Here is a 26,238-nt window from a genome sequence, read left to right as displayed (position 1 = left end):
GGAGGGGCCGGCTCCGCCGTAGGGCTGCGAGGCGGCTCCGTGGCTCTGCCTCGACCCCGCAGCATCCTTGGTGGGGTGGCGGGGGGGGCACCGCTTGGCCCGGCGCTCGCTACCGCTGCCCTCTCAATAAAGCACCCTCGGTCTTGCCACGGACCACCGGGGCCCCCCTACAAGGCGCTCTTTCGTGTGGGGAGGCGGGGGGCGGCCGGGCCGTGCCCCGGGGGGCGGGCGGCGGCGGCGGCGGCGGCCCGGGGGGGCGGGCGGGCGCGCCGGGGGAGGAGACAGGCGGGGAGGGCGGCACAAAAGGGGCTGCTGCAGCCCTGCCCGCCGCTGCCGGCGGGGCTCGCCTCGGCTCCGCATCGCATCGTATCGCATCCTTTCCCGCGGCCGAGAGGAGGTGCCGGGCCGCTCCGCTCCGCGGCGGAGAAGGAGGAGGAAGGCGGCGGGGGTCTCCGGGCTCGCCTCGCCTCGCCTCGCTTCGCCGCGGCCGGCGCCGAGCCATGCCGGGGGGCGGCGGGCGGGCCGGGGGCGAGCGGCAGCCTCGCCCCGCCGGGGGCCCGGCGGGCACCGACACTGCGCCGGCCGGGGGTGAGTGAGTGAGTGAGCGGGCGGGTGGACGGACGGCGGGGCTGGGGGCGGCGGGGGGCAGCGCGCACCCGCCCGCCCCGGTGGACCCGCCCCGGGGCTGCGGGCAGCGGCGGCGGGAGCCCCCCCTCGGTCCGTCCCCCACTCCCCGCCGCTGCCGCCACCTGCAAGTTGTGCCTCGGCCCGCCCGGGGTTGCGGCATCATCCCCTGCGGGCACTGCCGGAGAGGCTTCCCCCGCCGAGCCGAGCCCCCACCTTCCCGCTCCTTATTTATTTATATTAGTGTTATTTTTTTTTATTCTCTCCCCCCCACGCCCCCCCATAATCCCGGCATCCCCTGCTAGGGAGCATCGGCGATGGGGAGGAGGGAGGCGATGCTGCCAGCCCCCTGCCCGCAGCGGCGGGCTCGCCGGGGGATGGAGGCACCCTCCGGCCGGGGCACTGCAGCGAAGGCCCATCTGCTGCCCGTGCTCGGAGGGCACGGGCTGGGGATGCGTGCCAAGCCTGCAGCAAGCGCGAAGGAGTAACAGGAGTGTGTGCGTGGGAGGAAAAACATACATACAAATAGATGTGTATGATCATCATCAAACGTCCCCTCTCCCCCTGCTCTGTCTCCATGTCACACTACTACAGTCCTCCCATTGGGGGCTGGCTGCAAAGGGATGTGGGCACCCAAGTTCTCCCTGCTCATGTAGGGGCTGTCGGGTTGTTTGTGGGCTGGAAATAGCTCTCTGTCCTGCTGAAGTGGCACTGGCTGGTGTAGCTCTGTCCTTGTGAGAGTTTTGCTCCCTGGGTGAGCGTGACAAGGGTGATGGGGAACACGGCATCTGCTGCAGCTCTAGACTTGCTCAGACAGCTCAGCAAGGGAGGGAATGCAGAGCGGGATGGAGAGGCTCCTCTCAGGGCCTCAACCTGTGGTTTTCCTCTGGGGATTTCTGCAGGCTGCATTTCTGTGAGCCATGCCTGGGTCGCTTGGGAGCCCTGCCTGTTTCCCAAAGCCAAAGCTGGGGTCTCATGCCTCTCCCACCCTAAGGCAGAGCTGGGGTCAGGAGAGAGTCTGTCCTGTCTCCAGCACATGGTGTGGGTGCTGAGCACCTCCCCTCCCAGAGAATGGCCCTCCAGTTAACTCCAAATCCCTCCTCTTTGAGTGGGAAGTTCAAGCCTGTGAAAACACTCGGTGGCACCACTGCTAACAAGCATGACTTGAGTCACCAGGAACCCCCAGCCCTGTACAAACTGAATTTCAAATTCCTGCCTGCTCCTGCCCCTGTCTCCCCCACGACAGCAGGGTGTGAGTCAGCAGGAACTTTTCAGGCCCCTTCCCCAAAGGGTGGCTCCTGTGCTGCATAAATCCCACTTTCAGAAATGGCGTTCGTGCCCAGATGGAGCTCGTGATTTAGGAAGTGCTTGCAGGTCCCTGTTGCTGAAGCCTGGTTGCTGCCAGCTCCTCTGGGAAGAGCTGAAATCGAGCAGGACCTGCCATTGCTTGACCCTCACACAGCAGAGAGCCATCTCGGAGGCGAGGGAAAACCAATGGGCTCCCCACCACCCAGCACATGTCCAGCTTCCAAAGCCCCCCTAAACACAGCCATAGTACCTGTGCTGTTTTTTTCAGCCTCAGTAGCAGTGCTGGGAACACATACTCCAAGCTGGGCTGGGAGAAGAGCAGTCCTGTGAGCTATTCCTGGGAAGCCTCCAGCCTCCCTGTAGTGATACAAAGCAGATTTTGAATGAAAGACATTGCAAACTGCAGAAGAGGAGTGAAGCTGCGACTCTGCCACTGCATGTCATAAAAGTCCCTCAAAGATTTATACCTCCTTTACACTCTCAGGTGATTTTGCAGTAGTGGTAAGAAATCCACTGCAAGGTGTAGCATTCCTTCCCTGCGAGGACTCTCAGTTATGCCTGCATAGCTTGTTTATTAATGCCCTGGATATGGCAATTATATCCTTAGGAGAAAGGAGGGACTCTGGCTAGCTGCAGGTGCGTTTTCTTGCCCCGCTCCTAATGCGGTGGCACAGCTGCTGCCTTTTGTGCTGGTACACCTTTGGTCTGAGGTGCTGCTGATTCTCGTCTACATCGGAGGTGCCCAGAGCATGAGGGAGCATTTCCAAGCTGGCAGGGACTGAGCTGCTCTCTGCCTCCCTGCAAATGCCGGTAAGGTTGGAAAGAGTTGTCTGCGTGGCACATGGGTTGCCTTAGCAAGGAGATCAAGAAGAGGAGGTGGAAAATAGTGCATGTATTTGCACATATGTTGCCTTCAGGGGATGCTCACCACTGTAAACATTTATCTAGAGTACAGCAGTCTGGAGCATTGCTGGGGCTGCTCTGTGGTCGCAGAGTCTGCTTAACCTAGGCCAGGGGCATGGCAGCAAGCACAGATAGACTTGGTGTGTTTGCCTGGGGAGCATACCTGTGAAGTTGTGTGCTTGTGTGTTTCCCACATGCCTTGTGTTTACCTTTCTCCTCCTTCTCCCACGTGCAACTGGTTAAGTACGGTGTGACTTTGTGGCCTGCCAGATTGGTGTAACGTGCTTATTGCGTGTCTTTAAGGGATGCTTGTGTGACAAACGTGGGTGGGTGTTTGCTGGGTGCATGTAGCAACACACACAGGTCCCGTCTGGTGCGCTTACCATGGAATGTGTGGACTTTTGTAGAGTTTGTGCCCACAATAAATTTGGCGTTCGTAAGCAGTCAGGGGTACAGGAGTTGTTCAGGACAGGGCGTGTAGATGTTATTGTGCACGTTCAGTATATGAAGAGCACCTTAGGACAGACAAGTTTTTCTCTCTGTCCCTCTCTTGCTTTGACCTGCCAGCAAGCAGAGATAAACTCTGTCTCATGGCAGGGTTCACAGCTGAGTTTTCAGCTTGCTGTGTCTGAGCTTCCTCCTGTCTTGAGAATAGCATCTTTAAGGTGCACCTGCTATCACAAACTGACATCTTCACCCTCGCCCTTGTATTGGATCGTAAAGGCGGAGGAAGGAAGTGGGGGAATTTGGTGATGGATAGATGGGCCAGCATTCATTCCTAAAGGCTGATTAGGTTTTAGGTGGGGTTAGTTGCTCTAAAATGAGCCCTTGGTACATTGTTGGAATCTGTGGCCCAATCAGTGGGATGTAGCTGGAGGAGGTGGTGCTAACGAAGGCTGGTACAGCTGACAATAACTCTGGCAGAGAGGAAGGTGGAGAAGGTACTGACTGGCACAAGAGGCATCTTCACATCTTTAGGTCAGTGTAAGGGGCCTCAAAGGGCTGGTTCATGTTATCAGCCCTGACCGTAGAACTAGAGTGTGGCTAGTTGTCCCCACCTGCTTTTCCCTACTGTCTCCCGTCAGCTCTGCAACAAAAGGTCAGGCTGCATTGCATGTGTCCTGATGACAGGATGGCATCTTGTGGTACTACAATGAAGCGTTACAGTGGGATCTGTAATTTGGGGAAGGTAGGCACATGAGGCAGTGCAATGCAAGGGGACAGCGGGGTATGTCTGAGGAATACCTCCTGTTCCCCATCCTGGACGTTCTTGGAAAGGTCGTGACATACCTGTAGTGTACACATGGACTGTGCTGTCAGGTCAGTGCTGCAGGCTGGCCTTGAAGAGCCTTGGCAGTGCTGCTTGGAGGGGGCAAGCCTGGGATTGTGGACATCTCTGGGTCAGGTTTGGGGTGCTTTGATAAGATTAGGCAAGTGTGTTGCTAGGACTGGGCTGTGCAGGTCAGGGCTGTGCCACAGTAGCAATGCTGTGTGGGGTGCCAGGACCAGGTGCTTGTCCCAGTGGCCAGGACAGAGTTGCTGAGCTCCCCCTTCTCCTGGAGGAGGTGGGAAGAGATGCCATGTGCTCGAGCAGTGGTGTAGGGTGCACAAGAGCACTCCATGCCTGCAGCCCTGTGAAATGGACTCTGGCTGCAGCTCTCGGGAAGGCAGAAACATAATTTCTCTACCTTCCTTTTCTGACTTCTTTGTGCTCCCTGCAGTGCAAATCCTTTAGTTCCCTCAAGCTCCTCCTGAAGCACAACAGGTACCTCCTGCTCTTCGAACCTCTGAACACCTGGAACAGGGCAGGTGTATTTTTGTGCTCAGAAACTTGCCTGGTAGAGCTGGTGGGTGAAAGGGATTGTAGCACTGCACTGCAAGCTTTCATCAGGCAGGCTGAGGAAAGAAGCAGCATGAAGGGAACTGTCTGCCTTACAAAAAGCCAGGGCTTGTTCTTGAGCCGTGATTTAGGAAGTGATTATTCCCTGCTTTAGGATAGCAAAAGTTACCTGAGCTGCTTGCTTTGGGGGCCTTGGCCTTTCATACTGACATACCCACCCCCCCCCCAAGATGAATAGGCAGCTTAATGAGCGCAGCTAACATTCCCTGATTCCCCAGCTAGGGGAGTGCCCAGGCCTGTGTCTAAATAGGCTTTTTTTTTTTAAAAAAAAAAATCAGCCATTGCTGTGGGATATGACCAGACTGAGCTCTGCCAGCAGTCTTTTTCAGCCTGTAAGCAGAAGCTGCAAGCAGTAGGAAAGGTGGATGTGGCTGTCCAGAGGGAGAGAGGCAGTGGGGGCAACTCTTCTTTCTGAAGATCATCTGTCTTGCATTTTATGACAAGGTTTCTCTCCAAGGGCCTAGAAGAAACCCATTAAGCTTCTTTTAATTAGGCAAGCCCCTTACCTGGAGTGGAAAAGTGTCCCTCCCATTTCCCACCCAGGGAAACTGAGGCATGGAGCAAGGCTGTGACATGCAGTGGCACACGCAGGGGCTCGGCAGGAGAGCAGCGACTGAAGCACACCACTTCCCGTACTTGTTTTGCCCACGGCTGTCTTGGAAATCCCGGAGAATAGCTGGGTGTGGGTGCTGAGCCAGGGGTTATCGATAACTTCCTAGTCACTGCTTGGATCCTGCTGCCCTTTTCACTGCAGATATCACCTCGTTTTTGATCTGCTGCCTAATCTATAATCCCAGCTCCCTGCTGCCTTTCCCTTGGAGTGCTGTTTTCCCCTCGGAGTGTAAATCCTTACAGGTTGGGCCAGGGTTAGCGAGCAGAATCAGACTCTGTCATCTCTTTAAGGCTTTGGGGTAATTTTTATCTCGGGGTATTGCTGCACGTGTCTTGCATGATAGCAAAGCTACAGCAAGCAGATTTGAAGCATACCAAAAGACTAATGCAAATTAGACCCGCTGCATAACGGCTTCAGCAACTGTGAAACCTGTGATCTAAACGCAGGTATCTGCTATGCTGACTTTATCTGCGTTAGGATCCCCTGTTTCAGCATGCAGATACTGGAACAGAACAGAAAGCAAGAGAGACAGCATGGCAAAGAGACATGAAAGGGACTCTCTCTCCTAGATGCTGAGCCCTTTAAGAAAGAAAGGGAAGGTAAGCTAGAGCCCTGAGATTTTAAGCTGGTTGTGCTGAGGCAGAAGAGAGGGCTATGGCAGCACTTTAAATTCCTCCTTCCTCTGGGCAGCAGGGAAAAGGAGGAGGATGGAGGCCTGTGCAGACTGAGCAGGTTGGGAACAGATTTCAGAGGCTGTGGGAGCCTGGAATGGTAGGGCTTTGGAAGAAGCGTTTGCCTGCGTAGGGACTGAAAGCGGATGGTGCTTCCTGCATATGAGGAAGTCCTGTTTTCATGGAGCTTGTAGCGCAAGGGCCGGCTCTGAGGCAGAGCAAAGGGCAGGGTAAATCAGGAGAACGGTGCCCTGAAGTGATCAGTGTGAGCTGCACGCTGTTATTCAATGGCCTCATTGCTAAGGGAAACCTCGGTGGCCCTGATATTCAGGGAGGCAATATCTCCCGAAGGCAAAGGAGTGGGGCAGAAAAGCAGACTGAGATTCTGCTTTCAGCTCAGCCTTCCCTGCACGTTATTTGTAGCAAATATGTTCCTTTACTGCCTCCAGAGCGTTTTCAGTTCCCATTTCTCCTTCCCACCTGCCCCAGTAGTCCCCTCCTCCCTGCTTCGCTGTGCCAGTGCTGTCCAGCTGCAGCTCTCGCCAGCTAACTGTGATCGATGGAGGCAAGATGTACCAGGCAGCCTTGCTTGAAGGGGACATGATTTCCTGCTTTTTCTTCTGGGGCCATGTGAGGTCTCTGGAAAAGAGGTGGGTTAAAGGAATTGCTGTTTCCCCATCAGCCCTGTGTCCCCAAATACCTCCTGTCATGCTGTTGTTTGGTGCAGGGCTGACTTAGCAAGTGGCTGTTGTGCTCAGATACATGCTATTGGCACAGAGCCTCTGTGGCCTCGAAATCCCTATCTAGCAGCAACTTTTGGAGCAAGGGTTGACCACACCTGCATTCAGCTTGGCCAGGGGGATGACGGGATTGCTTTTGCATAATTTAGCAGTCTCTTGAATTATTTATGGTGCAGTTGTGCTCTGGAACAGAGTCTTCTTGCTTCCCGTGAGTTCTGGTGGCGGGGGAGGGGAGGGAAGGGGAGTTTGTCAGGCATCCAGAGTCTGTCACTTAGTGATGAGGAAATGCTATGGGCTTCCTTTCTGACCATGTTTGTTCGTATGTGCCTCTGTGCAGCCGAACTGCCCTGAAAATGCAGTTCTGGTTTCTGCATCGCTCAGGTGTATGGTACTGTGCAGCATCTCTGTGGCTTGGGACTGTGCAAGAGGTTCCTGAGTTTGGAGCCTTGTCTTTGTGGTAAAGAGACCGTGTCAAGCTAGAGACAGTGAATCTGGTGCTTGGATTTGGTCCCTGACTCAATTACAGTGCTGTGCTGTGGATCTGGGGCAGGGATCACTGGGATTGCTCTCACAGAATCACAGAATCAACCAGGTTGGAAGAGACCTCTGGGATCATCTAAAATATTCAGATGCTTGAGAGCATTTTTTTCTTTTGAAGGCTCATCTTGTCCTCCAGAAGTGTTTTTTAGCTTTGGCATGACACGGTCCATTGGACTTTACAAGAGATCATCAGGCCCTGAAGACTTGAAAGATCAGGTGGTTGAGCAGCAAACTGTGCAGCTGAAACTCCCATCATTTCTCAATGATTAAACCCTGAAGGGCAACCAGTTGAGGACAGAAGGGGACTGGGGCAGTTTTTTACAGGCTCTTGCAGCAGACGAGCATTGTGAAGATGAGCTGGTGGGCTGAGCACCCACCCCAGCTATGTATGAGCTTAACGCCCTTTGGCCCTCTGCTTCACTGTGGCAGGTTGCTGTACCATGCAGATGGGCTGTCCTGCTCCTGCCCTGCTTGTCCTGGTGGCTGCAACATGACTGTGAGTCCCCCCCTCTGTTGCACATCCTTGTTCACCACCAGTTTTCATGGTGTGCTTACTCATTAATTTTATCTTCCTCCTCTCCTTGCTTTCTGACCTGGCTGTGGCAGCTGACCTCTCAGAAGCAGTTAGAGTTCAGTATAAATGTTTGTGTTACTGGAAACCTGAAAGGGGAGGGAAAGAGCTGAGGGTGGAGAGGGAAAGGAACTTGGCCTGTAATCAAGTGATTGTGGCAGTAAACTGCTCTGTCTACTGTACTGTTGAGCAGAAATGCTCAGCTTCCCTGTTTTTATCTGCAGTGTCAGTTTGTGGCTTTTGCATTTGGGGAAGAGTTGACCAGGCAATCACCAAATGTCCCTTGGACAAGCTGTGCTGTTACACCTGGCCCTGGACTGGTTCTTGGGTCCTGCAGCCTGAAATAAAACCCATTCTTTCATTGAATGGTTTTACCTCTTGTCAGGGATGTTGGCAACTGGCTAAATGCAAAATTCCTCATCATCCTTCTCAAGAAATAAGGCAATCTAAGGAAAGAATGTGAAGACAACTGGTCCCAAAACCTGTGTGATGTCCAGGATGGCATTTAATTTCACTGATGGAGACTGGCTGTCTCCCTCTTTCCCCATAGACCTGCTCCCAGTCCTTTCTGCTTGGTTTAATCTGAAGATCAGGGTACCACTTTGCTTAGTGAAAGGGGATGTTTGTACAGAAGATGTAAACATGTTGTTGAGACCCAGGCCTGCTGCAATGCCTGTAAACAAGATCCAGCCGTCCATGGGAGGCAGAAGAGAGATTTATGTGACCCTGAGTTAAGTGCATTAGGAGGCTTTTGATTTCATTCTGGGAAACTGCCCCTTTTCGTGGTACCATATGCCTGTTACCATCGTAGAGCCGTTACTGAAGATTTGGTTTGTGTAGATTTAATCCGAGGGGCTGTGATGCTGCAAGCAGAAGGATTACATAAGCAGGGGGTTGCCTCCACAAGCTGGAGCCTGAGGTGCTCTGCAGAGCCCCTGAGCCTGTGCCCTTTGTCCACCCCAGAGGTGGGAGTCCAGGCTGATTCACTTCTGCCTTGGGGCAAGGCATTGAAGAGCTCTCTGCCTATCAGCGCTTTCTTTATGAAAATAATAACAAAGTGAAGTGGCAGCGGGGGATCCAGGCGGCACTGTGTCGAGGTCTTGCCTAAGTCTTGAAAGAGGAAATGAAGAACAAAGTCAGAAGAGACAAATAAATAAGGGTCTGTTCCTGGTCCAAGAAAAATTCCCAGGGGTTCATGTAACATTCTCAGGAAGACACGACACTCCCAAGGCTGGAGTTAGTTTTTGAGAAATGAAAGGGGAAATCGGTGAGAGAACAAGGAGTGGGGGGTCGGGGATGGGGAGGAGAGAAGGAGGGAGAGACGCCCTAGAGAAACCTCTCAGCACGGAGTCAGGTTTCTCTGGCTGTTCCTGGTGAAGAGGGGTTAATGCTCTCTCCACGGGATTGGCTGGTCACCAGACATTCAGAGAAGAGGGGGATCAGGGGCTGCCAAGTGGGACCCCTGTGGCCTGGGAGGAGGGGAAGGAAGAGGCTGGGAAGGCTCTTCCAAACAGTAACAGATTGGCTACTGTGGGAAAGTGAGCACACTGCCAAACCCCAAGTGGTTGGTGATGGATGAGGGAGGAAAGAGGGCGGGGATGGAGGGCCAGCTCTTCTCTGTGGCTGCTAAGATCTCACTCCTGTTCCATGGCCTGTCTTTATTTATTGTCTTCCTGGGGTTTAATTACTCCCCTCTTCGATCCGTCTTGGAGAGCTTTTATCCTGGGGATGCACAAACAACTGCCACCCGCTTCAAAAATAGCTGGAGGCAACGTGGTTTCTGCCTGCTTGCATGGGTCTGTGCACTCTACCCATCACCATGGCATCAAGCGCTTCTTGCCTCCATCCTTCTTTAACTACCTCACTCCAGGCCCACCGGGCACCCACCTCACCTTCTGGGCTGTTCAACCTGCATCTCCATGGTGCTTGGACTGTCACCTGGACCCCAGGAACTCTCCTGTTTTCTTTTGCACAGGGTTTATGTCCATGGTCTGGCACATCTGCCATGTGCTCGTCACCCATGGGCCCTTGGCTCCAAGGGTAATCTTGATGGCCCATTTTGATGCTGCTCTCAGGATTTGTGACTTTTACTCCACTTGGCTTGGCATGCATGGACTGCCTGCCAGGGTCTGATTTGAAAGCAGTTACCTGCTGCTGCTTCTTCCAGATCCCTCCTTGAGATGTGCTCCTTCCCTGATGCTGCTAGGAGAAATTAGTGAGCTCATGGTAGTTGAACAGCACTTAAAGTCCTGTGCTTTTGAGTATCTGAGAATGTATCTACATGATGCCACAGTTTTGGTGATAAGTGGACTGGTGAAATGATTTAGAAAGTGTCTGCTGGTCAGCTGCTTGTTCCCATGCCTAGGCACTTTTCTTGAAGTTTATTTTTAACCCAGTTAGATCTGCTGCTGATTTGACTTTACAAAGCAGACTTTCATACAATTGACAACTGGAATTCATACAACTAACTGAGGGATGATGAGCTGTGAAGGTGGCAAGTGAGGGGAGAGAACCTATGAAACAACAGCCTGTGTTACCACATGCTTCACTTGAGGTCTCTGCATGATTTTGTTTTATCCTTGAACAAAATGGTTTTGTCCTGTCCCTCTCTGCAAGGTACTGAGACTAGTTGGGAGTTCTCGCATACTTCTTTGATTACGCCATGGCCTGTCTGAGGATGTAAGTTGCTTTTTTGTACAGTTTTGTCCTTTTGTTCCTTTCCTATTCCTCATCTCATGATGGAGTGTTCCTTCCCTGTAAGACACCCAAGTCAAGAAGCAAAAGAGCTAGCCAGCTCCATTTTGCTCTGCTGTAACCACTGCACTCTTGAAGCAGTGAGCAGCAGCAGTACTGTATTTGGCTGGGAGAAAGGCCTTGCATCCTTGGGGTGGGGGTGTGTGTGTGTGTGTGTACACTGCAGAGTGCAATCAGCAATGCCTCGGCTCACCCCCTGACAGCCTGAGAGACCCGATCTTGGAGCCAAGTGGTGATGCAATCTCCAGGGCCATCACAGCAGTCTTTGTGGAACCAGATGTTTTGAGGAGACAGTAAGCAGGGTTGAGGAAGAGTCCTTCCAGGATATCAGGCATAAGTGAAGAAGAGAAGAGGATAAGAGAAGTGCTGCTTCTCCTTTAGCTGAAAGAGTACTTAGACTAGTGGTGCTGAGAAATTAAAACTGTGGCTTCTGAGAGCATCTGAAGGATCAGAGTGTGCTGAGACATCTCTGGAACCATGGAAATAACTATGGTGAGACTGGCCTTAGCTGGAGAGGGGAGAATTAGTTACAAGGGAGCCCAGAAAAGCTGAAGGATACTGAGAAGAATATTTTATAGATTTCAGTGGAGTTGTAAATCCAGCTTGAAGTTTTCTTTAGCATGCAGTACTGTACCCTTGTGATGTCCAGGTACTTCTTGGATAAAATTAAATTGGTGTCTCATAGGCCATTATTGGATTTCAGCAGAGTTTTCTAGTCTTCTTGGAGCAGATCTTCTTTTAAACCGGGGGCTGGAGAATTACATAATGATGCTGCTATTAGTATTATGGTAGTTACGGTAAGAACAGTCTGTTCAAGTGGAGGGTTCTATAATGGACTCTGAAGGTGTTCAGATGCTGGTCTATTCTACTGGAGGATCAGTCTCTTCTGGAGGATCAGTCTTGAGCCAAAATCCTGTCAACAAAGACCACTTTATTTCTGGGTCCTGTGTGCTCTGTATGGAGGGTTAAGAGCTGCTTTGTCCCAGAGTGTGCTATCTCACTGTGCCTGGGGATGTGGCACCTAAAATAACTAAGGCTTAGTCCACCGAAGAGCTGGACAAGACACTTGAGAGAACAGTTGAAACAGTGAAAGCCCATGGAAAGCATGAAGTCCAAAGGTACTGTGCTTCCAGGAGATGAAGAGGTGAGCAGCCACAGTACTTAAGGAGCTGGAGGCTTTGTATTGCATCCATCTTAGCTTCTGTATGCAGCAGATTGTAGCTAGTGGCATGGAGCACTTTGGTTTCCTACAAGAGTGTGTAGGAGAAGAGAGGAGACGTGTTTTCTTTTTGACCACAGATGCTTCTGGTCAGTTGAGGCCTAGCAAGGCCTTGCACACAATCCTGAGGCTTGTGGTTGACATGGTGTACATCATGTGTCTGCCTTCAGTGGGAAGGGGAAGGCAATGCCTTGGTTTCTCAGCTGTGCTCTCACCCTTCCCTGGCCAGCCTCACCTTAGCCTTGTGTAGATTCACCCTTTAGCTGTCTTTTTTTTTTTTCTCCATCCAGTTTTCTTCCTGGCTTGATTGACACCCATTAATGGTGTGTGGATGGCAGCTCTGGAAGTCAAATGGATGCTATGGTGGCATTCTGAGAGAGCGGTCACTTTATCTCTCTGCTTACCTCCCTGTTGAAAGGGAGGGAAGATGTTTAGGACAAAGCCTGGTTCTCCTTTAGCCTGACCTTACTTGGAGAGTGACGGTGCTGGATGGCTTGCTCCAGCTGGTTGTGCTGGCAGCAAGTCAGTGGCACCTTGTGGTCAGTTGCTTCGAAGCTGCAAAGGAAACGCATAGCATGAGGTATTGCTGTTTTGCATTAGTGCTGTGGGCAGCAGCTCTTGAGGAAGGTCGTGGAAGAACGTTGTATTCCGTCCTTGAAACTTGAATGGAAGCCGATACGGACCTGCCTGCATTCAGACCACCTTGTACTGTGGGTCCGCCAGAACTTCCTGCTGACATCCTCCTAGCTTGCAGTCCCTGAAAACACCACCGCGTCCTTCATGTGAAAGAAATGCTGAGCCCTAGCTACCTTCTGGTACATCCTGCTTCTCTCTGCTTTCCCTCCTGTCCAGCTTGGCAGGATAATCTTCTCTTCCTATCCCTAAGCAAAGAACAATCTTGTTGTCCCTGAGCTAGTCACATTTCAGTTGTAGACAAATAGTAGGTTTTATAGTTTCTCCTTGCTTCTGTGGGTGTTTGCAGGACAAAAGTAACTTGAGATTTTAGTGTTTTGGGGTACTGTGACCCCAATGCATGTTGTGATTTCTGTGCCCTGTGGGTGACAGGTAGACCTGGTACTTCAGAAGTGTGGAGCCTGTTCATTTGTCTGTAGCTGAAGCAAAGAAAGAGAGTTTGACCCTCAGTGTGGAGTGGGGGATGGAAGTCATGCTGGATTTCGATCTTCCGTGTGAAAGCAATTCTGATTTGAATTGTTGCTTTGTGTTGAAGTGTCTGAGTGCCGGGCAAATATGTTACTGCATGGGTGTTATGGGGTAATTTTAGGCAGCGGAGATGAGCATCTCGATATCAGGGGAAAAAACAGAAGCTTCTACTCTGACTTGTCCTCCACAGCAGCTTTTCTGCTGCAACAACGGGAGAGGTCTAGGGAGTCTTGAGTCCTGTGCCCTAACGCAATGGAGTGTGGGGTGTCGTGCATCCAGCGGCCTGTTGCATGGCTTCTTGCCAGTGTCCTCCAGAAGAGAACATTAGGACTGGTGAACTGCCAGCTCTTAGCGGTGCATATCTTTCTCTCTGGCTCCTTGAAACATCAGGATAGGATTTCAGGATGGTATAAATCAACTGGTCACTTGATATAATGGTAAAGTAAAACGGTAACAGGTGCCTGGGGACAACTCATATGCATACCACTTCTAGCTTTCCTCCTTCTCTGAAAGCCCTTCCCCTGCATGGTAGAGACATAACTTCAAGCAAGGAAATATCAAAGGGATCCCTTATAAAAAGAAGCTTTCAGCGTGTCTTGCCGAGACTGAATGTTGCTGAAGTGGTTTATAACCGCGTGTTCCCTGAAGAGCTTTGTCTTAATGGAGCTGACTGTCCATGCTCCTTCTGGCTTTTTCTTCTACTTGAAGATTAAAGCTTTTCTTGCTGTTGTTTTTAACCTGACAGCAACTTGATCACTCTCCCTGAGATCAAGTTGACTTTTTTTCCCCTCCTCACTCAAAATTGTCAGAAGGGAAATATCTCTTCTTGCTGTTTTCTATGTTCCTATTAACTGATGGCTGCTTTGTGACAGAGCAGCTGGGCTCTTTTATGACAAGCTGAGATGTCTCCCTGACTGGTACCTCCCTTCTCATTTCCACCACATGTAAATGTTCTGGATGGCGAAGGTGGGTAATAACATCTTCCTCCCCTGCTGGCCTCTGTCTCCAATTAGCTACCACTCAAAGACACATCTTTCATTGCAGTGCTGATCAGAGGACATGGGAAGGGATAAGTGACTGATGTTTTTTAGCATCTCGGCCCACCCAAGGGTGCATGAGTGCTCTCCACTACCTGGCAGAGGAATCCCTGGCATGTGAGAATGGAGGTGGTTTCCAGGGAAGAGGTTTTGAAGAGGACACAGCTTTCTTCTTTGCTTCCTTCCTTTTAGGAGGGGACAGGAAATGAGTTCATGTTCCCACTCCCTAACAAAGGCAACTGAGAAATGAAAATTGCCTCCTGGGACATGTCAGCAGCGAAACAGCAGAGGGTACTGCAGGGCCAGCTTGCTTTGGCAGAGCTGCAGCGGAGGGCTGTGCACACCAGCCCGGCTCTCCCAGGCACAGACCACAATAACAGGGAGGTAACGCAGCCGTGCACGGGCAGAGTTTTGCCAGTGGGTGAAGAGCCTGACAGATATTGATATATGCAAATGTCAAACGAGGACAATATGCTTTACTTCCTAAAACGATGTGTCCTGCTATGTTGACATGGCACACCACATCCCAGAAAGTGAAGCAGTTTGTTGAATGTCAAGAGTTACGACCTTTTGTCTGGGAATTTACCGTGGTATGCGGAGCATCGCAGTCATCTGGGAAGAAGATGATGTGCCTTGTGTGACTCCTTCAGCACCTGTCCTCTGTCCTGGGCTGGCCCAAAGGAACCTGGCTGCCCTGCATTTGAGTCCTCTAGGAACTGGAGTGAAACCAGCATTACCTGGCAGCCATTGGGATTGTTCCTTATTGGAGCAGGCCAGCTGTTTATCTCACCCGGGCTTCAGCATCTGAGAGAGAGCAACCTGATCTATGGAAGTAATGCCTCCGAGAAAGTGCAGGACACCTTACTGGAGAAAGCTGTACTAATTTACCAGCGAGGGACATTTTCTCCTGACAGCCAGTTGCTGCTAATTTAGTGTTTTCAGCTTCCTTGTGCCCTTCTCTTCCCCACACTCCAAGACAGAGCAAAAACTGGTGACGTGCAAGGAAAAGGCATTGGATACTCCTCTACCTTGCAAATGATCTCGCTGCTCCAGCAAGACATGAATCTTAAGGGGGGAAAAAAAAAAAAAAATACCCTGGACACAACGAGATGCTCTTGTGGGCTTCTGCAGCCCCTTGTTTTGCCCCCATAAAGAAAGCTTGACAGCAAGCCCCAAGATGGTCCTTCATGGCTTTGAACAGGAGAACATCCAGCCCCTTTATGGCTGGGCCACCACAAAGATGACCTCCCACCAGCTGGGCCATGACCAGGCACGTGAGGTCGGGCTGTGGAGCCATGGCAGGTGGGTGCAGGAGGTGAGGGCCTGCCCTGGCATGGCCCCCTGAGGAGAGCCACCATTTCCTTCTTCCCAGCCTGCCCGATGGCCTCCCATGGGTGCATAAAACAAGGATCCCACCCCTCCGATGACCTGTGTCATGTCAAAGTATATCAGAAAACTATAATAAATATTAACAAATAGGATTGTGCTTTCCCTTTTTTTTTTGTTTTTTTTTTCTTTAATTTTTTTTTCCCTCCCATGGCAATACTGTAACTTTCTGCTGCCTTCAGGCTCGCAGTGTCCCTCTTCAGAGCTTGACGTGGGGGCTCTTCACCCTGCTGCCCGAGCAAGGGGATGGCATGAGTGGACGACAGTTCTCACTAAAAGGTGACCGACCGCAAAGTGTCCAGAAATGCTTCTTGCTGAGCCATAAGGTATAACCGCAGATGACCTGTCTACCAAAGTCCGTATCAGAGGCCATCTGTAGAGAGACAGATAGTTTTCCTTTGGGTAGTTGCCATCTGTCTAAATGCTTATGGCTTTTCACTTTAGTATTAAATTCTCTCCAAGTTAATCAGTAAACACGCTTTGCTGTATTTTACTTAATACCCTCTGAAGCGGTGGGAGCAGGTTGGGTGCTTCTTCCCTCCACTCCTGCCGCAGGACACGTGTGGGCTGCGAGGAGCCCTGGAATGGCCCCTGCGTGGGGCTGGTGGCGTGGGGTGACTCCCCGTGCCCCCCAAGAGGGGGGACCGCCTCCTGCGAAGGCGTTGCCAGCACCATTGTGTGCTGGGTGGAGGGTTTATAAGTGATGGCACGGGGTGTGTGGTGCTTCTCGGGAACTTTGGCCAGGGGCGGAGAGCTGCCATAGGGGGGGAGCGTGTGGTGGAAGGGGCACAGCGGTGCATGGAGCTTGGAGGGGGTCTCTGCCTCTTCACCTGCTGCTGCACGAAGGGTTTCATGCTCCAGGGAGGAGAGGACAGCCTCTGCATTGCAAAGGGCTTTTGAGTGACCTTGTTCCCCTGCCCATCTTCGCCCCAACCTTCCCTTCCCTAAACAGCAGAAGGTGAGCGCCTTTTCTCCTTTCCTTGGGTGAGCTTAGTTTTTTATCCTTTTTTTTTTTGTCCTTTTTTCTGGATTGTGGTCTTCAATCACTTCTCTGCCTGACAGCAGCTCTGTGCTCCCTGCCTGGGCTGAAGGAGGGGATGTGGTGTAGGGAGAGGATGAAGGCAATATTTCGTGGTGTTTGGAGGGAAGGGCTCAGCACTGCTGGTTTCTTGCTGGCCTGATGTGGATCCATCTTGATGGCACATAATTACCAGTGGAGACAGCTAGGCGTTTATTTTAGCCACCTTGATCCAGATGCAAAAAACCCCCAGCATCTGGTCCACAGAAAATGGAAAGCAAAGGGCAACATCTGGAGATACAGTGGACTTCAGAAGGACACGAGAAGAGTAAAAGTGACAGAATCTTAATTTTTTTTTTTCCTGTTTCCTGTATGAACTTGGATAGCATTTCCTAGGAACAAGGGTGGTTTTCAGGGCGTGTGTTGAGCAAACACTGAAAAGATCTGGGGAGCGTAGGTGTTTTCCCGGCTCCGGCAGCCTGGTTAATGATCTTGGTCCTTTAAAGCTGCCTGTTACACTAGTCGTGTTTCAGCTGTGTACCCTTACTCCCTCTTGTCCCTCCTGCTCTCTGCTCTGTATTCATCTCCCACCAACCTTCTTGTGATGAAGGGCCTGAGGAGGCCTATGTTCATTTTGTTTCCATCAATGAATAGGGACAAATCTGCCAAGTGCAGCGAGTTCACTAGATCATGAATTTCTGCTATTCTGGATTTCTTGTCTTTCTACCCCGTTGCCTTTCTTGTCTTTGAGTTTAGAAGACTGTGACTGGTCTAGAAGAGGTTCAGCTTGGTGTAACCCAGCTGAGGCAAAAGGCCCACTGAAGATGGCAGGGGGTGGGGGGAGTAGTTCTTGGATTCAAGTCTCGAAAGATGCATGCTGAATTTGGACCAGCTTTCTGCCATCCCCACCCTGTCTTCCTACCAGTGGTAAACTTTTTGCACCTCAGTAACTACTGAATGTGACTTTCCTTTTCATGGCTTTTCCACAGGATGAAGATGAGACGCCATAAGCTCTTTCTGACTCTCTGCATGGCTGGTCTCTGCCTCATCTCCTTCTTGCACTTCCTCAAGGCCCTTTCCTATGTTACCTTCCCCCGGGAGTTGGCTTCGCTTAGTCCCAACCTCGTCTCCAGCTTCTTCTGGAACAATGCCCCTGTCACACCTCAGGTCAGCCCTGAGCCAGGGGGTGCAGAGTTCCTCCGCACGCCCCTGTACTCTCACTCCCCCTTGCTCCAGCCCCTGCCTCCTAGCAGAGCCAGCAAAGAGCTGCACAAAGTCGAGTTTGTGCTGCCAGAAGACACAACAGAATATTTTGTCCGTACCAAAGCCGGTGGCGTTTGCTTTAAACCAGGCACCAAGGTGCTGGAGAAGCCACCCATGGGAGGGCGGCCAGAGGAGCGAGTGGATGGCACAGCCTCAGGGCGGCTGGCTCGCAAGCCGCTGAGCGCCAGTGGGACCAAGCGGCGCAAGTGGGTAGAGTGTGTGTGCTTGCCAGGGTGGCATGGCCCCAGCTGTGGGGTCCCCACTGTGGTCCAGTACTCCAACCTGCCCACCAAGGACCGCCTTGTGCCACGGGAGATCCCCCGACGGGTCATCAATGCTATCAACGTCAACCATGAGTTTGACCTGCTGGAAGTCCGCTTCCATGAGCTGGGAGACGTGGTGGATGCCTTCGTGGTATGTGAGTCGAACTTCACAGCCTACGGAGAGCCGCGGCCCCTCAAGTTCCGCGAGATGCTTCTCAATGGCTCCTTCGACTACATCCGCCACAAGGTGCTCTACGTCTTCCTGGACCACTTTCCCCCCGGTGGCCGCCAGGACGGCTGGATTGCTGATGATTACCTGCGCACCTTTCTCACCCGGGACGGCATCTCTCGCCTCCGCAACCTGCGCCCGGATGATGTCTTCATCATCGATGATGCCGATGAGATCCCAGCCCGTGACGGCGTGCTCTTCCTCAAGCTCTATGATGGCTGGACGGAGCCCTTCGCCTTTCACATGCGTAAGTCACTCTATGGCTTCTTCTGGAAGCAACCAGGCACCTTGGAGGTGGTCTCGGGGTGCACCATGGGGATGCTTCAGGCTGTCTATGCTACCGATGGGATCCGTCTGCGGCGCCGCGAGTACTACACCATGCCTGGCTTTCGGCAGTATGAGAACAGCACAGGACACATCCTGGTGCAGTGGTCACTGGGCAGCCCTCTCCACTTTGCTGGCTGGCACTGCTCCTGGTGTTTCACCCCAGAGGGGATCTACTTCAAACTGGTGTCGGCACAGAACGGGGACTTCCCCCGCTGGGGTGACTATGAGGATAAACGAGACCTCAATTATATCCGGGAGCTGATCCGGACTGGTGGCTGGTTTGATGGTACTACACAGGAGTATCCCCCCGCCGACCCCAAGGAGCAGATGTACGCTCCCAAGTACCTGCTCAAGAACTACCAGCGGTACCGCTACTTGTTGGAGAACCCCTACCGAAAAGTGGAGGGCGCTGGGTGAGGCCACCAGGGCTCGCGTGGGAAATCGGAGCTTCACAACAAAGGGAAAGAGTTGGGTGTTTTCGTCTGTTCCTTTCTTTTTTGTTTTCTTTGATTCCGGGTAAGGTGTGCCATTTCTCCAGGGTCTCTGCCCTCCCTTTTCCCTTCGTCACAGGGTGACACCTGGTGACATGAATTCCTCAGTCGAGTGAAGGGAGGCCTGGGCAGGAGGAGGAAAGATGTTGGGGACCTACTCTGGTAGTAGCATAAAGACTTTCCTGCCTCTCCCAGACCTCTCCTGCTGACTGGAGAGAATCTCTGCAGCCAGCTGGTGGATTTTCCTCCGGGGGAGGCTGGGAGGGTCCCATGAGGAGAGAGGGCAGCTGTTCCCATCCACTCTCGTCCTTTGTGGATCGGAGCAAGCACAGATGCGAGCCTGGGCTATTCTGTGAGTGTGTGAGTCAGCAGGCACAAACCAATGCGAGTGGTCACGTGTGCAGATGTGTGTCACAGGAATTTTTTTGGATGAGTGAATGTGCAAAAGCATCTCAGAATGCGTTTATTTTTTCTATACCTCTATATTCAAAGAATATTTGGGGAAGGGAAATCCTTTGTTTCCAAGGTGTTCTCAAGATGCAGCCTGCTCCCGCAGGCTTAATACATCTGTCCTGGGCTGTATCTTGCCCTGATGCTCTACCAATCCTGGAGCAGGCAGATGGGAAGCAGAGGAGAAAGCTGATTTTTTTTTTTTTTTTTTTTTTTTCTTTTCTTTTAACTCCTTTTTCACCTCTGCCCCCACAACACTGCACTAGCTTGGCCCACAGAAGCTGAAGCATCTTCCCTGCAGTATGTGCTTCTATTGGTGCTGGGATAAGCTGCAGAGGACTTAATCAGATGGTGGGGCTGTATGCTTACAAGTGCATGGTTTCCTATGTGCATGAGTGCTAACATGCATGATTTTGGTATGCGCGTGGGCGTTTGTTACCGGTATTGGGGGGGAAAGGGACATAGTTGGGCTTGGGTGTGTATGCTTTCAGGAAATGGTGGAATCCAAAAGCCGTGATCTCTGTCTCAGCATGGATGACTTTTTGGGGAATTCATAGGAGAGGGCCAGGGAGAGCATTAGCTCTGCATAGAAGTGCTACACATGTGGGACTGTTGTGTGCCTCTCTTGCTGCCTCTGCAACACTGTGGGCTGTGTCTGTTGCAGGGTTGCTGCTTACACATGCTGGCTAATCCTCCTTGCTATGGGGTAAAAGGGAGAGAAGGGCAAAGCTCTGAGTCAGCAATGGGTGTTGTGGGGAAACACAAAGCCTGTCAAGGCACAGGATCCATCTGTCAGCTCTTAGGGTGTGAGGAGCTTGTGGAGAAATGGGTGATGGGCAGACTCCCCCTGGGGCCAAGAGACTGTTTTGGGACCGTCATGCAATCCAGAGAGCATGTGCAGCCTGGGCCATGCAGACGAGACCATGCAGAGGAGAGGGGATCTAGGAGGACGCTAGCTGTAGCTGGTTGGGCCAGTGTCTACTCAGAGTTTGCCAGTGATGGGTATCAGGATCTGGCTTGTTGTTGTATTGGATTGATTCAGCTCATTGAGGAGGCAGATCCACGTCTCCACCCTTACCACCCTTCCTTAGCAGATGGCTTGACGGGATGCCCGGAGCCTGGGCTGTAGCGGGCAGAGGGTGAAAAACATGATGAACTTGCTCTGTTAGCCTTGCAGTGGGAAGACTGGCTCATGTTCTAAGCAGAGAAGTGAGGATCATATGGAGGAGGAGGAAAATGTTGGCATGAGGAAGAGTGGCCCTGACATCAGGCCAGCTGTGCTGAAGCGGGAGGGTTTCCATTGCCATTAACTCACTCCATTACGGCTCCATATTCCTGTGTTGTCCAGCTCATTCCCACCCTTGTGCCTCATTCCTCTCTCTGTATCTCTCTTTTCCCCTCCTATTCCCCTCTCAAGAGAAGTGAAAAACATCAACAAAAATAACTTGATTGCCTAATAAGACTTGTCACGGTTTAAAGCTGGGCCGGCTATTAACCTGGTGGCAGACACTCTCTGTTAACCCTCTCCCTCTCCACCCTAAGGGAAAGGGAAAAGGGGGAGAGACTTATGGGTTGGAAAGTTAAAACAGTTTTAATAAACTATAGTAATGAAAAAGAGTATAATAAGAATAATAGAAATAATCAAATATATACAAACATATACAAAACCAAGATTGAGAGCTTGGAAATCCTCCTCAGGCAGAGTTGCTCCCCCCAGCACGGGCAGAGGGGAAAATGCAGTAGCTCCCCCTGCCATCACACCTGCAGGCTTTTAACTGGAGAATTGGCAAAGCTGGTACCAATCAGTGGAAGACAGGAGGGCCCCTCCTTCCTGGGCCCCACCTCCAGGAGGCAGTGGGTTAGTGATAAATAGGAAAGTGAGAATGACATGTATGAGATGGAATACCTCGTTGGTCAATCTTGGGTCACCTGCCCTGTCTGCTCCTCCCTGCCGGTGCGAGCCCCCTTTGGCTCTTCACTCATAAGCAGTGAGGAATTTAGCAGTGACCTTGGTTTCTTTAAGACTAATTGGCCTGGTTTGGGCCAAACCAGGACAGACTGAGACTGGAACAGAATGAAGATGAACACCTTTTTCTGATCAAACTGAGATGGAGTTCATCTTAGCTCCCTCCACATCTCATGTACCATAATGCCTGCTTAGAAGAACTGAAGGAACCTCTTTTTTTTGTTGTTGTTATTTTTGTTTGTTTTTTGAAATCCCTGTTCTCACTTCCGCCGTGTCTTCCCCACAGGCAGAAAAGCCCCTTTGGGAACTGAACAGAGGGAGAAGCTTTGGTAGGCAGAATGCTCTTCCCCAGAGGGAAGCTGTGTCTCTTCTAAGTCCAGACTTGTTGATGCAACAGGAGGGAGATTTGTCACAGTCGTGGGGTCTTTGTGCCAAACGGCTGCGTGGAGGTCTTGGGTATAGAGAGATTATAGAGAAATGGGGACACAGCTGAGAAAGGAGGAACCTGTGTTGAGCAGGATGAGAGCAGTAGCACTGAGTCTGCAGCACGAGGGGAACATGCTTTCCCCAGGGGCAGCCGGAGGAGGGCTGCTGTGTTAGCTCGTGGGATTCAGTAGCAGAAAAGTATGGAAGGAAGAAGTTATTTTTCATTTTTACTCTTGGAAGGGAGCCTGAGATCTGCTCTCAGACCTTTGGCTTTGCCTTATCTCAGTGACAACAACACGAGCCCAGTGCCAGGCCTTGCTGAAGACAAAGAGAAGTCATGGGTGCTTTGGCAGCACCAGAGCCCCGTGAAGCAGAGGATAAAGTGCATGTGTGCTGGAGCTGCACCTCATTATTTTTTGCAGTGGGAGCAGCATCTCCCCTGATACCAGCCCTTCCCATGCATGGGCGTCCTTGGGGATTTTTAGTGCACTGCAAGTCACATTTTCATTGCTGAAGTATGGCCCTTGTCTCTTGGGAGTTTCAGATGAGCCCACAGCTGCACCATCTGGATCTCCTACTCCTGAAGTACAGCCTGTTGCTTTCTCTCCCCTCTCCTCCATTATTTTCTCCATCATTCTCTGCCTCTCCCTCTGAATTGCCTCTCCCTTCTGCCGCCTTGGGCAGGAGGAGAAGGTCCTGCTGGAAGAGCAGCACTAGGGCTCTTCTGCAGGACTCTGGCCCTGTCCTCCTCCTGGACTTACTTCCTTAATTCTTAGGAAATTAAATTTAAAACAGACTTCTGTTGCAGTGGGAGGAAGGGACTTTACAGATGAAATGCATTCTATATTTTTTTTCTCAAGAATCATTTAAGAATTTTTTGATTTAAGGCCAAATCAGTTAATGTTTCTGTCTAATTTGTCTGGCTAACCCTGTGTTTATTATCCTTGGGGAGCTAGAGTGCTTGTCATTAAAAAAATCTTCCTTCTTGTCCCTAGAGGGGATGGGGACTAGCAAGCTGACTTTTGCACAGTGATTTCCCAAGGTGGTGGCTTGCCCTCTGTCCAGCCTTGCCTGTACTGCTGTGCCAGGACCTCTGCAGCCAGCACGCAGGGGTGCCAGCCACCCTCCTAGTCAACCTCCACAAGAGGGAACCCAAAAGCATGTGGGTGCGTGGGGTGGTGAGAGAGGCAAAGGAGGAGGCAGGTTTGACAGATCCTCGTTTCCCAACGCTGAACTCTTTGAAGTGAGTGTTGAGGCTCCTTGATCTTGTCTGAATCAGGTGCTGAGGTTTGAGAAGTGAAGGACTTAAAAAACAAAACAAAACAAACCCATCCTGCCCCTGGGCTGGAACTGGGATGACACCACCAGAGCCTGATGCCTGTTGTTAGTTGCAGCCATGAGCAGTGACGCCACGTGCCTGCTGCCTCTCTGGGAGCAAAGCTGTCTGGTGGAGGGAGGGAAAGCATCACCAGCCTTACCCTGCAGCCCTCTTCAGCTCTGTGCTTTTTGTTCCCCAAAACCTTTCCACCTTCAAATTAATTGGTGCAAGGGAGGGCCAGGTAGTAGGTGAAGCAGTGTGTGGCATCCCCAAGCCTTGCTCTTCTCTTTCTCTCTGCCCATCTCTGTTCTTGTCTGTCTTTGTGCTTCCCGCCTAAAAAAGGGATTGTGTGCCCATGCACGGCTTTGGAGTGGGGAACTCATCTTCCTCCTTTGCCCCAAGTGAAGGGAAGGATGTGGGCTTTGGTGGACCTGCAGCAGGTGAGCTTGCTAAAGTAGAGGGAACAGGGCAGGTCAGCTGTCTTTGCCCCTCTGGAGGACTAGGGGTAATGCTGTACCCAAGTGACAAGACAGAAGAGATGAGGTGGTTTTGTGCCTGTGTGGTTGGTATGAAGGATGACACATTAAAATCTGCTCTCGCTGTTGCTTTCTCTGATCCCTGTGTCCTGCTGAGGTGTTTGCTGTCATGCAGCTGAGGTGTTTGCTGTCATGCAGCTCAGGCCAGCCTGCTATATATGTGTCTGTGGCAGGTAAACGAGGGGACCTTGTGGCCTCCAGGTAATGTATAAGTTGGGGTGGGGGGAGAGCGTCAGAGCAGAATGGGTATTTGTTCCCCACCAACCCTTGTGGGATGGTAGTATCTTTTCCCCTCCCAAACATCCCCTGGGCTCTGTCCCTGTCTCCCAGCTCCTGCCAGCAATCTCTGCAGCTGCTATGCCTCTGCACTGTGAAGACACATGTCTGGGGCCACTCCTGGTCTGATTAGTGAATACTGGTGGTGAAGAGGGAAGGGATGGCTCGTCCTGGCTTCACTGACCTCAAACCTTAGAGAGAAAGGAGGGAAGTGAGTGGGAGAATAGATCCTGAATCCCTCAATCGTTGTGTTCTCCACCCCCCTCCCACCCCCTCCCCCCCAAAAAAACCAACTCCTTTCTGATTTCTGAGACATTGGACAAACTTGCTTTTATTATGGAAAGAGAGGGGGAGCTGGAGGTAATGGGGTTGGCAGGAGGGGCTCAGATCCAGCATCATAAAGGAGAGCTGTTTTTAATGCAATACACTGACATTTAAAGCTTTGGGGACTACAGATAATGGATTCAGAAGGGATCTGAACTACTCTGAGACTAAGAATTCAAACCACTGTTTTTTCCTTACTGTGCGGATGATGATGCAGTTATCATCCTGGAGGTGGTCCAGCAGCACTTCCGAGCCTGGTGTCCACCTGGACCTACTGGTGGTGGTGCTCCTGGGTCAGTGGCCCCAGAACACCCTGCTTTGGCAAAAGAATGCGTGGACCTGCCAAAAATAAAATAGAAGAAAAAAAAAAAAGTGTCTGCAAAGCTCCTTTCTACTCTGTAATTTATAAACAGCAAGTAATAATGAACTTTTTGTAAGGATAAATCAAACTGTACATTCTGAAATCATTTTCTCTGTAAATGGTTGGATTTCATTTCACCCTTAAAGGGATGCTTAAAAGGAGGAGATAATAATAAAACTTTAAAAATTTACCAAGTATGAAAGGAAACAAAGGCATGTGTGTGGCAGCTTTTATTTCTGATCGCCTAGCAGAGCAGTGGCTGGAAAACAGAGGGAGGGAAGTTGCTTCCCACAGCAGGACCATGGTCCCAAGGAGGGAGATTGAGGGGGAGCCTGGCTGGTTTGCGGAATGATTCCTGATTTTTGTGGGCCCAGGTCAGACCTGATCTTCTGCATGTAGGTGAGTATGAGCACATACAGGCACACAAGTGGGGAATGATGGCTGCCAAGCAGCTCTCAGAAGAGCTGGTGCATGTGGGAACCGGCATCGCTGCTCATGAAATGGTCCCTTGTCGCCATCTCTGCTCCCTTGGATGCAGCCACTTTTTCAAGTAAAGCTTTGGAAACCCTGGAGCCCCAAATTTAACCTCCCCACTGCAGAAATGTCTCTCTGGTGGCTGACTTTTGGCACGTTGTGTGAGAGAACGTGACCTCCTTGTTTTAGCTTATTTTTTAAACCCATCTCGTGTAATTTTGGCTGTTCCCATTACTCAGTATCAAAGCCCAGTCCTGCTCTGAATCCTCCGAAGCATCTGGCCTCAGCAGTGCCTTTGGCAAGGGCCTGGTGCAAGCTCACATGCCATCTTACAGCTATTTCACTTTCTACCTTTTAAGTGTCTTGCACTTCAGGTTCATTCCTGGTCCCATTTAGAGACAGCGACTGTAAACATCATAGGTGAGTTTCCTTATAACCATTAATCCAGCACATTTGCTCTTCCTTCTCTCTTCCACATCAGTCTAATATTTTTAATTCTCTTGTGGAAGGGTCTCCATCAAACTAGAGACTTGTGTATTGCTTAATACCTTTCTGCTGCTTCTGTCTCTGGAACAAAGGGCCTGGAATAAACGTGCCACTCAAAATTAACAATTAAAATTTGCTATTAAGAATCTTTAGTATTTTCAGTGACTGCTGTATTTTTGTGCCTGAATAGGGCATAATCCAAAAATAGATGTTTACCAGAATGCTTGAACTTCCAATTTTTCAAGAGGGCAAGATAAATATATAAGCTCAGGCCAATGGCAATTTAGCACGAAAGTCTCAGAGATGAGAGCTGACTAGGTCAAAGGTTCTCCCATGTATTTTTTCTTGCCTCCAACGCAAAATCTTTTATTGACGTATTATTTTAAGAAGTAACGTAAATGGGTTTTTTTTCAGTTTCTTACGAGGTTTTAAAAGAAGGCATTGACAGAACCCAGGACCTTTTTCCCTGCTTCTGCTGTGGCAGCTCAAAGTGCCTCCGTGAGCGAGGAGTTGGCTCTTCTGCAAACCAGTCTGCAGTAGAGGCCCTCATTTGCAGGAGCAGTGCTGACGGTCAGCTGAGCGTGGGGGGCATGTGGCTCCACC

At 51.1% G+C, this 26,238-nt stretch overlaps 1 protein-coding gene across 1 annotated transcript; it reads left to right on the top strand.

Annotated features, from left to right (window-relative positions):
• Positions 1-523: 523 nt before the first annotated feature.
• MGAT3 (beta-1,4-mannosyl-glycoprotein 4-beta-N-acetylglucosaminyltransferase) lies at positions 524-26,238 on the top strand. Its single transcript, XM_068401097.1, has 2 exons — positions 524-588; positions 17,435-26,238. Exon 2 carries the CDS (start codon positions 17,436-17,438, stop codon positions 18,942-18,944), a length of 1,509 nt encoding a protein of 502 aa, XP_068257198.1. The 5' UTR covers positions 524-588; position 17,435; the 3' UTR covers positions 18,945-26,238.

This window comes from Nyctibius grandis, chromosome 5, assembly GCF_013368605.1.
Source record: "Nyctibius grandis isolate bNycGra1 chromosome 5, bNycGra1.pri, whole genome shotgun sequence".
Classification (NCBI taxonomy): domain Eukaryota; kingdom Metazoa; phylum Chordata; class Aves; order Nyctibiiformes; family Nyctibiidae; genus Nyctibius; species Nyctibius grandis.
The sequence above is the reverse complement of the archived record's forward strand: the minus strand, read 5'-3'. Positions and strand labels throughout refer to the sequence as shown.